This window comes from Phoca vitulina, unplaced genomic scaffold (assembly GCF_004348235.1).
Source record: "Phoca vitulina isolate PV1807 unplaced genomic scaffold, GSC_HSeal_1.0 scaffold2, whole genome shotgun sequence".
NCBI classification, from domain to species: Eukaryota; Metazoa; Chordata; class Mammalia; order Carnivora; family Phocidae; genus Phoca; species Phoca vitulina.
The window spans coordinates 22731790-22744736 of record NW_022589705.1 but is presented as its reverse complement, the minus strand read 5'-3'; the positions used below and the strand labels follow the sequence as shown (position 1 = coordinate 22744736).

Sequence of the window (12947 nt, the reverse complement as noted above, 5' to 3'; positions counted from 1 at the left end):
CTTGGACTTTTGTCTTGCCAGGATTTTAAGCTGTTTACCTTTTACTCCGTAATCATATTAAGTTTTCCTTTATATCTAGTTGATCCTACACAGAGAAAATGAATACATGTTTATGACGATTATATTAAAAGAGTTCACTGCACAAGCAAGATTACATTTCCTGTCTAATTTTTGCTTAGAGTTTCTGATGCCCCCCTTTTTTTCTTGCAACATTTGCCTTTATCATTTAACGTTTAACATTTGAGTTGTTCAATATTCTGGAGGATAGCATTGCATCTCTGCAATCATCTTTTCCCAGCCCTTGGCGCCCTCCATTCTCCACTGCAGCGTGAACAGATTGCTCTCTAGGTCTGCTGCCCAGTGTCCTGGACTTCCTGCCATGACTTTCCTAGTGTGGGGCCACTGTTTCCTGGATCCCATGTCTGTCTTTCTTGGTTCACTCATTCATTGTATTGCAGCATAACCTCAAATGATTTCCTAAGGAAGAGTGGGAAGGAGGTAAATTCTCTAAGTCTTTTGTAAGTTCTGAAAATGTTTTCATTCTCAGGCCATCTGGTTGGATCATTATCTCTTTTGGTGGCATGTGGATATATAATCATATTTAACCAATTCCCTATTGTTATGTGTTTGTTCTGAGTTTCACCATTATGTATAAATCAAGTGAACAGCCTTATATCTTTTCATATTTGTGCCATACACAATTATTTTCAAAGAATAATTCTGTAGAGCGGAAATTCTGGGCAAGTGGTATGTACATTTTTAGGTATATTTATATGTTCTGCTAAAATTCTCTTTGGAAGGTTATCCTGTGCCTTCCAAAAGATGTATGTGCGTATGTGATTTAACTGGTTACTGTGTAGAGATTATTGTGTGCAAATGGTTCTTTTCACCAAGAGATTGGTTGGTTTTTGTTGTTTGTTCTCTTTGTTTTTGTTTTCTGAAGACTGGCAGTTAATAAGGCTCAGGAACTCTGAAGACGGTAGACCAGAATTTTCTGAGCAAATTGGAAATGGTACCTGGAAAGAAGATAGACATGTTCTGTCTCTAAATATTTGAAGGGTTATCATGTGAAGAAGAGATTTTGGATTGCCAGGATCAGAGAAGTAGGACTGGCGAGTGGAAGTCAGAGAGGGTGCAGTAGTTCTGGAACTTTTGAATAGCAATCCCAAGATGGCTCCCAAGGCAGCTTTCGGAGATGCTGCACTTCTCACCATGGAGTTGTCCAGGCTGAAGGGCAAATTGGAAGAGCTTTGGTAGATGGGATTAAAAAATCTGTGGGTAATAGAAGTAGGCCATCTTCAGAGGCCATTTCAATCCTACATTGTGATGGTAATGAACATAAAGTTGTCATGAACAGAGTGAAGTTTGGGTTGGGTGAAGTATGGTTGTGAGGTAGAAAGTTGGCATAACCTATTCTGTGAATAAAACAGTTAACCCTTAGAAGTATTTCTTTTCCTTTTGAAATTGGATTTTTTTCTGCAACAGAAAGTAACATTAACCACTTTCTGAGGAGTGATGTGTTGACATAATTTATGTTTTATAGTGAAATGGCAATAGTGAGCCCACATTCAGTCCTCATTAATTGTGATGGTGATGTGTCATTCATCTTATCTCTTCCTCAGCTGGGCCCTTCATTCCTGTGAAGTCACCCAAGTATCAGTGAGCTGAAGACTAATACATAGACAGGAAGGAATAGGCCTTTTAGGACTTGTCCTGAAACTTAATTAATCTTTCTAATCATGGTATGAAAAAGTACTAGGTTCAATTTCACCTTTAACTACAAATTTTTTTCACTTTTTGAGTGCCTTTTCTGTTTTCATATTTTTCTTGGCTGCCATTAGTACATAGCTCATCTTATTCTCACATCAGTTCTGTCATAAAGATGGTATTATGCCCATTTGACAAATGGAGAAACTGAAATTTAGATCAGCTTCGCCCAAAGTCACCCAGGAGAGCTAGGGTTCAAATCCTGGCCTCCATGCCCCAGGCTGTGATCATTTACTGACTATCCCTGCCTCTCCAGATTAATTGCTTAATTATCATAATGAATTCCCCAAATAGAAAAAGGTTTTGAAAGATTCTAACAGTCAGCCAGCCAAGAAATATTTATGGAAATTCTGCCATCAGCATCGGGATACAGTGGTAATAATCAAAGGGCATTCTTAGACACTTCCATCTATCAGTTAATTCTAACCCTGTCATTCCACTGTTCCACAAAACGGGGAAGATGAGGAAGGTGGCGGCGGCAGCCACACACTCCTAACATCAGCTCTAGTAAAAAGTATTCACTGTATTTATAGAGATCTGGAAATGGGGTTAGAGAAATTCAGTAACAGCCACAAGGTCATGCAGTTAATAAAGGGCTCCTTAGTTTGCTGGCATGCTCATTGATAACCTGCTTCCCTTCTGATCCATAGCTAGATCAAATTCTCCTACCTCTTTTTTTTTTTAATTAAAATATAGTTGACATACAGTATCTTATTAGTTTCAGGCTTACATCATCATGATTTTATATTTTTATATATTACCAAATGATCTCCATGTTAAGTCTAGTACCATCCGTCACCATATAAAGTTATTACAATATAATTGACTCTAATCCCCTTGCTGTACATTACATCTTTATGACTTACTTATTTTATAACCGAAAGTTTGTACCTCTTAACTCCCTTCACCCGTTTTGCCACCCTCCCCCTCCCTCACCAATACCCTTTTCCTCTGGCAACCATGAATTGGTTTGTTCTTTGTATCTGTGGGTCTGTTTCTGTTCTGTTTTGCTTGTTCATTTGTTTTGTTTTTTTTAGATTCCACATATAAGTGAAATCATATGGTATTCGTCTTTCTCTGACATTTAACTTACCATAAAATTCTCTAGGTCCAGTCTGTCCATGTTCTCACATATGGCAAGGTTTCATTTTTTTTTTTTTATGGCTGAATAATATTCCATTGTGTATATATACACCACATCTTCTTTAGCCATTCATCTGTTGATGGGCACTTAGGTTGCTTCCATATCTTGGCTGTTGTAAATAATGCTACAATGAACATAGGAGTGCAAGATTCTCTCCGAATTGGTGTTCTTGTTTTTTTTTTTTTTTCAGGTAAATACCAAGAAGTAGAATTTAATTTTTTGAGGAACCTCCGTATTGTTTTCCACAGCAGCTGCATCAGTTTGAATTCCCACCAAGAGTGCATGAGGGTTCCCTGTTCTCCATACCCTTGTAAACACTTCCTTTTTTTGTCTTTGATACTAGCCAATCTGATGGGTGTGAGGTGATATTCCCCATCTCTTTTACTTGTCTATCCACTTTTTTTCTGTCTTGCTTCACTAATGTAAATGTATCAAGTTTTAGAAATTAAATATCAGACTTTTTATCATAACACATTTATGATGACCTCTAATTCTTTGCTACTGATCTCTTTACAAAATTAAAATCTAGATATTTTTCTCCTTTTCTTTTAGAATGGAATACTAATATTCTCATCAGAGTGCTCACCCACTCAGAAATAGGTTTGTAGGACTCTTAGGATTTTGGTTTTGGAGGTGATTCTGCTTGCTTCACACTGAGGAGCAGGTGAGGTTCAACTCGGGAAATATGGGCCAGGCACTGCACTAGGCTTTATGGATAGAACTGTAAAAGAGACACAAGGAATATAGATATTTGCAGGGGTAAGCATCCTGACAAGCAGAGAGATCTGTTGAGACACTTCACCCCGCTGGGGATTAAGGAGTCAGGAAATACTTGTAGAGGGATGTAGCTGGTCTGCCTTCATAATGCTGTGGGATCTGATGGGGGGCTTTGTAAATCTTCACTAATTACAGTTTCAGAGAAGTAGGGAGGTAGTTTCCCCAAGGGCTTAGAGATTCGTAGGTCATTTGTAAGCTAGGACAGTGGTTCTCTAACTTTAGTGAATATTGGAATCACTTAGAAGGCCTGTTAAAACTCAGTTGCTCATCTGACCCCCAGGGGTTCTGATTCAGTAGGTCTGTGATGGGGCCTGAGATATGCGTATCTAGCGAATTTCCAGGTGATGCTGATGCTGCTAGTCTGGGGACCACACTTTGAGAACCAGTGGGTTCGAAATGAGAGAACTAACCATTTTCTTTGGAAAGAGGTTAAAGAAGTTATAAGAAAAGCCAGGATGCTGTGCCCAATTTTTATAAACTCAAGAGAAAGTCTTTTCAAAGTGTGGTGATACTGCATTTTGGCTAAATTGAGATGAAAGCAACATATCAAATTTATAATTTTTACTAGTAACTTTTAATATTTAAAGACTATCATAAAGTCAGGTTTTATCTGCTATTAACCTGGTACTTTGGTTAATAGTTACTTTTAATTTTATACCAATTTGAAAGGAGTTAGAAGAAATAATTTTCTAAACTCTCAAAAAACCTTAGTATATTGGGGCACCTGGGTGGCTTAGTCAGTTAAGCGGCTGCCTTCGGCTCAGGTCATGATCCTGGGGTCCTGGGATCGAGCCCCACATCCGGCTCCCTGCTCAGCGGAGAGCCTGCTTCTCCCTTTCCCTCTGCCTGCCACTCTGCCTACTTGTGCTCTCTTTCTATCTGTCAAATAAATAAAATCTTAAAAAACAAAAAACAAAAAAACAAAACCTTAGTATATTTAATATTTTTTTGTATTTTTAAAGTTCACTAGAGAAATATTTAAAATTGTTTCTTGAAGTTTGAGAGTAAAACTGTTGCTATGATATTATTTCAATATTTTGCATGACTTTGGTGTGTCCGCTTGAAAATATTTTAGAAATCACAAAAACTTAAAAAAAATTTCAGTATAGGATCTCATCTTTGGAAAAATGATTTATTTGAAAGGTACAGTAAGTAATTTAGCAAGACTTTGGCTGACCTTTGGAATGTATTAATTCATACTTTACAGCAGTTTGGTCTGTCATACCCTCTAAACATTGGATATAGTTACTTAGAATGCCATAGATTTAAAACAACTAAACAGAAGAAGATTGTTAGAAAAAATAGATTGGAAGAAGAGCTGTCTTTAACTGAGGGCGGAAAGGCAATGTCATAAATGAGAGAATTTATCTTTAAAAATAAGAGTAAACGTTTATTACATACATGAATTCATTATAATAGAGGATTGTCCTAGTAAAAATATTTCTGAGATTTTTGTATGTCTGCCTCAAGTAAGAATCTCACTAAAGTAACTATTTTCCTTGCATTTTTTGCCTCTCCAAGAGTCATGTTCTACCTGTACGCTATTTTCAAAGCTCTTCTCCCTTGCTCTACTCACTGCAGAATTTAACTATGGTAAGAGAAAAGCAGGACATTTCAGCTTTTTAATTTTCCTGGGATGATCTCCAACTGAACACAATTACTTATTTTTCTGACCTTTTCTTAACTGAAACATTCCAACCACTTCCTTTGGAAACACCTAAACTTCAAGCATATCATCAAAACTAAAAAATAAGTCCACGAAACATCCAGGAACTTGGAATATGAAAGACAGTTTGTTTCCTATTATCTTGAAAGTGCTTCTTTGTGCTAGATGAGTTAGAGAGGTTTACTCTTTTTTCATTCCTCTTTTCATTCCTCATCACTGGGAATGTGATTTTGATTATGTATTAAAATGAAAAAGTTCACCTGCCATTTGGAATTTATTATAATAAAATTCATAATAAAACAAAGATGGGAGTGGCCTGCCCAAATCCATCCGGGTTTTACCATTTTACCACTGAAAATCTCACATCCTGTGAAATCTTTTCCTGTGATGCAAAAAAATCATGGCAACCATGATTTGCAAATCACAGAAATAATGGATCATTCATTATCACATTACGCTGAATGATGCAACTGAAGTATGTTGTAATCAAAGCATTAACAGTCATCGTTGTCCATTGGAAGTTCAGATAATGAGAATGAGAATAGTTATGATACCAACACCAGAATGCTCCATCATTACCAGTAAAGAAGGGTATAGTTATTATATATGGAAATATGTATAATATATATTATTACATATATTAGTATATAATGATATATTATTATAGATGGGTAGAAAGACACATGCATTAGGGAATTAGATAACCAAAACAGACCATACTGCACAATATGCAGAAAAGAATTTGGGATTGGACATTGTTATGGATTGAATTATATTCTGCCCCCAAATTGATTTGTTGAGGTTTTAAGTCTTACTACCTCTGACTGTGACTTTATTTGGAAATAGAGTAAATACAGATGTAATTAGTTAAGTGAAAATGAGGTCATAGTTGAGTAGGATGGGTCCTTAATCCAATATGACTGGAATCCTTATAAAAAGGGGAAATTTGGACACAGATATGCGCACAGGGAAAATGTCACGTGAAGATTGGAGTTGGGCTGCCAGAAGCCAAGGAACTGCAAGAAGCTAGGAGAGAGGCCTGGAGCAGATCCTTTCCTAGAACCTTCAGAAGGAGCATGGGCCTGCCAACACCTTGATCTCGGACTTCTAGCCTCCAGAACTGTAAGACAGTAACTTTCTGTTGTTTAAGCCACCCAGCCTGTGGTACTTTGTTATGGCAGCTCTAGCAAACTAATATGGGCCTGGTAGAGATGGGGATGTAAAAGACTGCAGAGAGTGAGTCTCACAAGTCTGGAATGAGACAGGCAGATGCATCTAAATCCATCTGTACTTTTTCATCTTCCAAAAAGACATTGTTGCTCAGTTGAAAATAGTAGGCACTGAATTAACATAGACCTATCACAGGGATATACACATTTTGTTTTTTCCCTTGATCATTCTATGAAACTGACGAAAGTTACATTTCCTGATTCAGAGGTTGCAACTAAAACATCCTGTTGGTGAAAAAAGGGTAAATTTTGATAACAGATGTGTTGGCTTCTTACACATGGAGAGCTGATTCTGTTGGATCTTACCAACAATCATACTTTCTTCACTCTATCAAGTGTTGCATGGAATCACAGCAACACAAAGATGTTTCCCTAGCTCTTAGGTACTTTGATTTGAAAAATGGAGTTTCAAGTTGAATTTTTGATTCCTGTAAAGATTATAAAGAAACCACATAAAACAAAAATTGTTGATGTATTGTTCATATATGAATTAGATTTTGCTCAGTCTGTCTGCATATTTGGCAGACAGTGCAAATGTAAACTTGGCAAGTTCCATTCAGTCTATAAACTTCTTACCAAAGAAAATGAAAAGATACTACCTGGGAAACGTCTTCCACACCTTGCATAGTACAGTGCTAAAAAGGGATGTGATTTGCTTACCTCTGATGTTGAGGCTTTCGTAATGAAAGTTCTTTCTCACCTTTAGCTTCCTCAAAACCTGCAAGACCAGTGAGAGTTTTGACTTTATGCAAATGGAAGGAGATGACCTCCATAGACATGTGCCTACAACACAGCTACGATTGTTGCTAGCAAAGGATGGCCAGCTGCACAATCACATGTTTAGAGTGTGAGGCAAGGAGAGTGTCCTTCTGTAATTTGGAAATAATTGAGGATGAGAAGGCAAAAAAGTTATTACATTAAATAAATGGGTATTTATGTACCGTTTCTCTAGTGTCTGGTGAGTGCTAAGGCACCTGGTAAAGCAGCCAGAAAAGGATGAACAATCCGAACCTTAGTTGCTTAATGTGGTGTACACGTTGTGACGAACACTCATACAATGGAATAATGACTCATTTTGGGGAAATAAGACTGCTTCTGAACTCAGAAATGTTACCAGAAAAGAGTAGCTACATTGAACAGGATTTTCTTTACTAGAACTGTTAACTCCATCCAGTATGCTTTGGAGTGTTGAAAAAGGATGGATATTTTACAAATGGGTAGTCTATATGATGCATTTATACATGCAAAGGACCTTGGAGACAAATAGCTGGTCTAGCAGAACAAGCCTGTAGGTTCAAAGTGGGTGGACCTTTTCACGAGAGCTGGGAACTTAATTCTTGTAACTCTAAAAAGCCTGCTGTTGCTAGGAAGTAAGATCTTAAGTATTTTAAGCTCACACCTTTCTTAAAATATTTAGGTTGAGGTCATCCTGTTGGACTGATACCAGTAATATGGACTTCTAAGAGCAGAGCTTTAAGCCAGTGAATTTTATGTTGGACTCTAGTTCATTCCTGGAAAAAAAAAAAAAAAGGCAAAAACATAATATATACCTCACCTAAAGGCTACAGTAGTTCAGAGAAGTAGTATTGGAAGAGTAAAAATATGCTACTGTATCATGGATAAGAAGATGTTCCTATTTTTTATTAAATATGGATAACAACTGTTTAGTCCCATTGTATTTACATTCCCCTTTTACAAAGTCTCAGACGTATGTTTCTTAAAATATACAATAATATAGCCTACTAAATTTAAATATCCAGAAAAATAGTTAAATAAAAGGGCAGAAAAGAACATAAAAATATTGGGGCACCTGGGTGGCTCAGTTGGTTAAGCATCTGACTCTTGATCTCGGCTCAGGTCATGATCTCAGGTTGTTGAGATTGTGATTCGCTTGGCTCTGCATTGGGTGTGGAGCCTGCTTAAGATTCTCTCTCTCCCTCTGCTCCTCCCCTTCCAACTTTCCCTTTGCCCCCTCTCTAAATAAATAAATAAATAAGTTTTCACACATTTTATTTGTTAAATTGTCCTATTCTTAATTACTACTAATTACCACTATTAACTAATCTTACTGTTTGTTTAAATAACAAGCTCTTATTGTAACAGAAAAGTAAATAGTACAGAACAATACATAATTTCAGATAAACATCGATTCTTCATAGTTCTCTGTTAAAGTAATAACACATGTGAGTAATTATTTCTCATATGTTGTCACGTGTTTTTGGAGTGATGTGCCTGTGTCTTGGCTGACTTTAAAGTTGATCATCCCCTGTGCACAATACTCACCTTACCCATTGTCTTTGCTCTTTGTCCCTCTTCCTTCCGTTCCTCCTCATCACACATTTCAGTTTCACTAAGGCCAGTGAGTTTGAGATTATAAAAAGTTCTAGATTAGTCTTGGAAAAGCTAATTTGTGTAACCAGCTCTGAATTTTTAATCCCTAAAATAATTTCCATGGAGAAGAACTGAAAATCTTCAAATAAAAAGTTCATTTTTTTTTTATTGCTTTATATTGTTCCCATTTGGAAGGCAGCATGGTATAGCTTGTAGGAATAGGGTTTCTGAAGTTCCATGTATAATGTTTTGGGGGCAGGTAGGACTATTTCTTTTTAAATTACACGATATTTTTGGAATGTATACTTTTGTTCTTCTTTCTAATGTATACTTCTTTGTTCTTCAGAGTTTATTAACTCTGCTCTACTTTTCCTATTATTAAATTCATACAATGTACTAGGCATTATGTTTCTAAATTCGGAGAGGTCCTGAGAGTGTGTGTTTTAGCTGTAGGATCTTCTGATTGACAAATATATTTTTCAGGTCAAATGTGATACATAAGTTTTAGAATGTGTTGTTACGTTTGGCAAATACGCATCTGCTCACAGGCTTACATATTGTTATTTAAGATGTTAAGTACACTTTTGAGATTTTTATTAATGGACATAAAAATGAGTTTCTATTAGGTATTTAATTGCTATAAAATTCCTCAACTTCTGAAATTCACACTACTTTGATAATTATTTCTACAGTAATTTGAGAATGCTGTTACCAATGGCTGTTTGCCGAATTCATTAGTTCAACATGGGACAACTGCTTAAAATCTGTTTTTATAGGTGAACATAAGTGTACAATATGCTGTCTTTTAAAAATATTGTAAAATTCTAGTGACATTTCTAAATTCTCATAAAGAAGAAAATCAGCTAGGAGACTTGGTCTGTTTTGATATCAATTGTTATTTTATGCTGAGAAGTTATTGAATGTTCCTTTAATATTTGGAAATGTTGATAAGCATGTCCTCCCTGACATTGTGTTTTATGTTTATCATCCAGGGGGATGGAGTCCTGGCATACATTGGGAATTTTCGCCTGCTTGCAGAACTTTCCAGCCCTTTTGTGAATCAGCGGTAGGTGACTAATCTCATTATTTTAAACTTGTGTTGTTTCCTTTTAGTTTGGGGAAATTTTTCCCAAGATCCTAAATCTACTAAATAAAAATGAGAATATGTGGTATGAATTATTATCCGTGCAAATGAGGAAACCAAGCCTTGGGAAGGTGAGAGAAACTTATCCAGGATCCCCTAGGTAGAAAGTGGTGGTCCTAGCTTTTGAACAGAGCTCTCTTTGAAGGATGGCGATGCTTTGTTATACTTGGGTTCATCTTGGGTCCAGTTCACATTCTTTTTCTTTTTTTTTTAAAGATTTTTTATTTATTTATTTGACAGATTGAGAGAGAGAGAGAGAACAAGCAGGTGGAGGGACAGAGGGAGAGGGAGAAGCAGGCTCCATGCTGAGCAGGAAGCCTGATGCGGGGCTCAATCCCAGGACCCTGGGGTCATGACCTGAGCCGAAGGCAGACGCTTAACGACTGAGCCACCCAGGCGCCCCTCCAGTTCACATTCTTGACACCAGCTTAATCCTCTTCCCCAAATCTGATAGCGACATTACCTTCATCCCTCATTTAAAAAAAAATTGTCTTCTAATTTTAGATTTACAGAAAAGTTGCCAAGATAGCATAGGAACGCCCATATCCTCCTCCACCTGGTTTTCCCTATTGCTGATAACATGGACCATTTGTTGAAACTTAAGAAACCAGCATTTATACATCACTGTTAAATGAACTCCAGGCTTTGTGGAATTGCATCAGTTTTTCCCTTAGTGTTTTCTTTTTGTTCTAGGACTCAGTCCAGATTGCGACATTGCTTTAGTTTCGTGTCTTCCCAGTCTCCTGTGGTCTGTAACAGTTTCTGAGTCTTTCCCTGTTTTTCCTGACTTTGACAGTGTTAAGAAGTACTGTCCAGTTATTCTGTAAACTTCCCTCAGTCTGGATTTGTCTGTTTTTCTTAAGACTAGGTGGAGGTGATGGGGTTTTGGAAGGAATCCCATGGAGGCAAAGTGCCCTTCTCATCACATCATGTTAGGAGGTACTTGATGTCCACATCACTGGGGATGTGAACTTGGCATCACACGGTTAAGGTGGTGTTTGCCAGGTTTCTCCACTGTGAAATTTTTTCTTTTCCTTACTCTATTCTTTAAAAGCAAGATACGAAGGATAGCCCACCCTCAAGGGGGTGAGGGAGAAAGGAAATTAAGCTCCACCTCATGGAGGGAGGTAGATGCTCATATTTGCCAATGGATTTACTATGGTGCTGTATGACCCTTAGACCTTGTCATTTAATGAGGTCTGCCGATATCTTTTGGATATCTTTCCTGTGTAAAGTTAGCTGTTCCTTTCACTCCATATCCATGGTCCTAGGTGAGGGCCTTCAGGATCTCCACAGTTCAGTCCACTGCCATAGCCTTCTGACTGACTTCCCTCCTTCCAGATTCACCCTCTCTTCAGTCCTTTCTTCACAGTGCTGCCAAAGAAATCCTCCCTGTGATCCACTTTCTGGACCTTATTTATTTTCTTCCAGAAACTGCATCCTGTTTAGACTCTTCTCTAACTTTGAGGTTCACTATAATGTGCTCCATATGTTTCCAGCCTTACTTCTTACTGTTCATTAGAGTCAGTTTTGAACCCTTACTGTCTCATGCACCTGTGAGTGGTTCTTGAGTTTCTTCCCTTATTCACATCCTTAATTTCCCTTCCATCTTTGAAAAATTTGCCTATCTTTAAAATCTTCGGTCAAAGTCCCAAAGCCAGGGGAGGCTCCCATGATTGCATGTAGCCCTTTTGTGACTTAGTACAGAGATAACCCAGAGAATTGGGGCTGTCAAATCAGACTTGTGTGGGTTAGAGAGTGTACCCTATATTAAGCCAAGGATCCAGGTAATCACGAGGCACTGGCGAAGCAGGGAGATTTTCAGGACCATCAGAATGGCTCCCTGGGTCCTTTTTGCATTGGGCAGACTCTGGAATAAGGTTATCTATGAGGGCTAAAGCAGTATGAGTAGTTCATATTGCAGATATAGAAGGAGCTCTCTTGATTATGGAACGTCTCCATTTGATACTCAGATAGTTACATAGCTTATGTAACATTCCCCACGGGGTCAGACCCCATAAATCCATACATTCTAGGTTTGTTTGCCATAAGCAATCCTAGACTAGGTATATCCTAAAAGCATTCCATGGATGAGACTCTCCTGCAACAAATACCATTAGTCTGTTTATCAGGACATCTGTCATTAGTATGTTCACTAAGCAATTAGCCTGATCTTTAAAAAAAAAAAGTATTTATCTATTTATTTGAGAGAAAGAGAGTGAAAGAGAGAGAGAGCACGAAGTGGGCAGAGGGTCAGAGGGAGAAGCAGATTCCCTGCTGAGCAGGGAGCCCGCCGCGGGGCTCAATCCCAGGACCCCGGGATCATGACCTGAGCCGAAGGCAGACACTTAACCGACTGAACCACCCAGGTGCCCCTAACCTGATTTTTTTTTTTTTTTTTTTTTTTTTGCCAAAGGTGGTGGGGGCAGGGGAAGAGTGGTCCTTCCACCCCCAAAACAGGAGAGAATAGATTACAGATCTGCTGCTGAAGCTTTTCTTTCCCAAGTTTTGCTTATTCACTCTTATTTTGTTTGCCCATATTTCAGATGGTGTAATCTTATTTCTTCAAGAAGATAATCGGTTTCTTGGGCTTGGCCATTTAAATTTTTAAAATAATAATTCTGCAATCCTCAAAGACTGATAATGTGAAAGTATAGAGCAAAGAGCATGTACTTTGAAGTCAAACGACCTGCATTCAAATCCAAGCTCTCCCACTTAGCCTTGTATATGAGTGGAAGATTATTTAATGTCTCTGAGCCTGGTTTCTTAGCTATAAAACAGGGATGATGATGATAATGATGCTTCACCGTTTGTTGTGAATATTCAATGAGATTACGTATATAAAGCACCTGGCATGGTGCTTGCCATTTGGTATATGTTCAGGAAGTG

General features: G+C 37.8%; 1 protein-coding gene across 5 annotated transcripts in view; it reads left to right on the top strand.

Moving 5' to 3' along the window:
• Nucleotides 1–12947, top strand: part of LOC116643970 (TLC domain-containing protein 4-like) — a 104743-nt gene that overhangs the window by 73129 nt on the left and 18667 nt on the right. For all 5 annotated transcript variants that reach the window (XM_032423115.1, XM_032423134.1, XM_032423144.1 and 2 more), the window contains one exon: nt 9907–9980. In XM_032423115.1, the coding sequence (XP_032279006.1) occupies nt 9907–9980 (74 nt within the window). The remainder of the gene's footprint in view (nt 1–9906; nt 9981–12947) is intronic.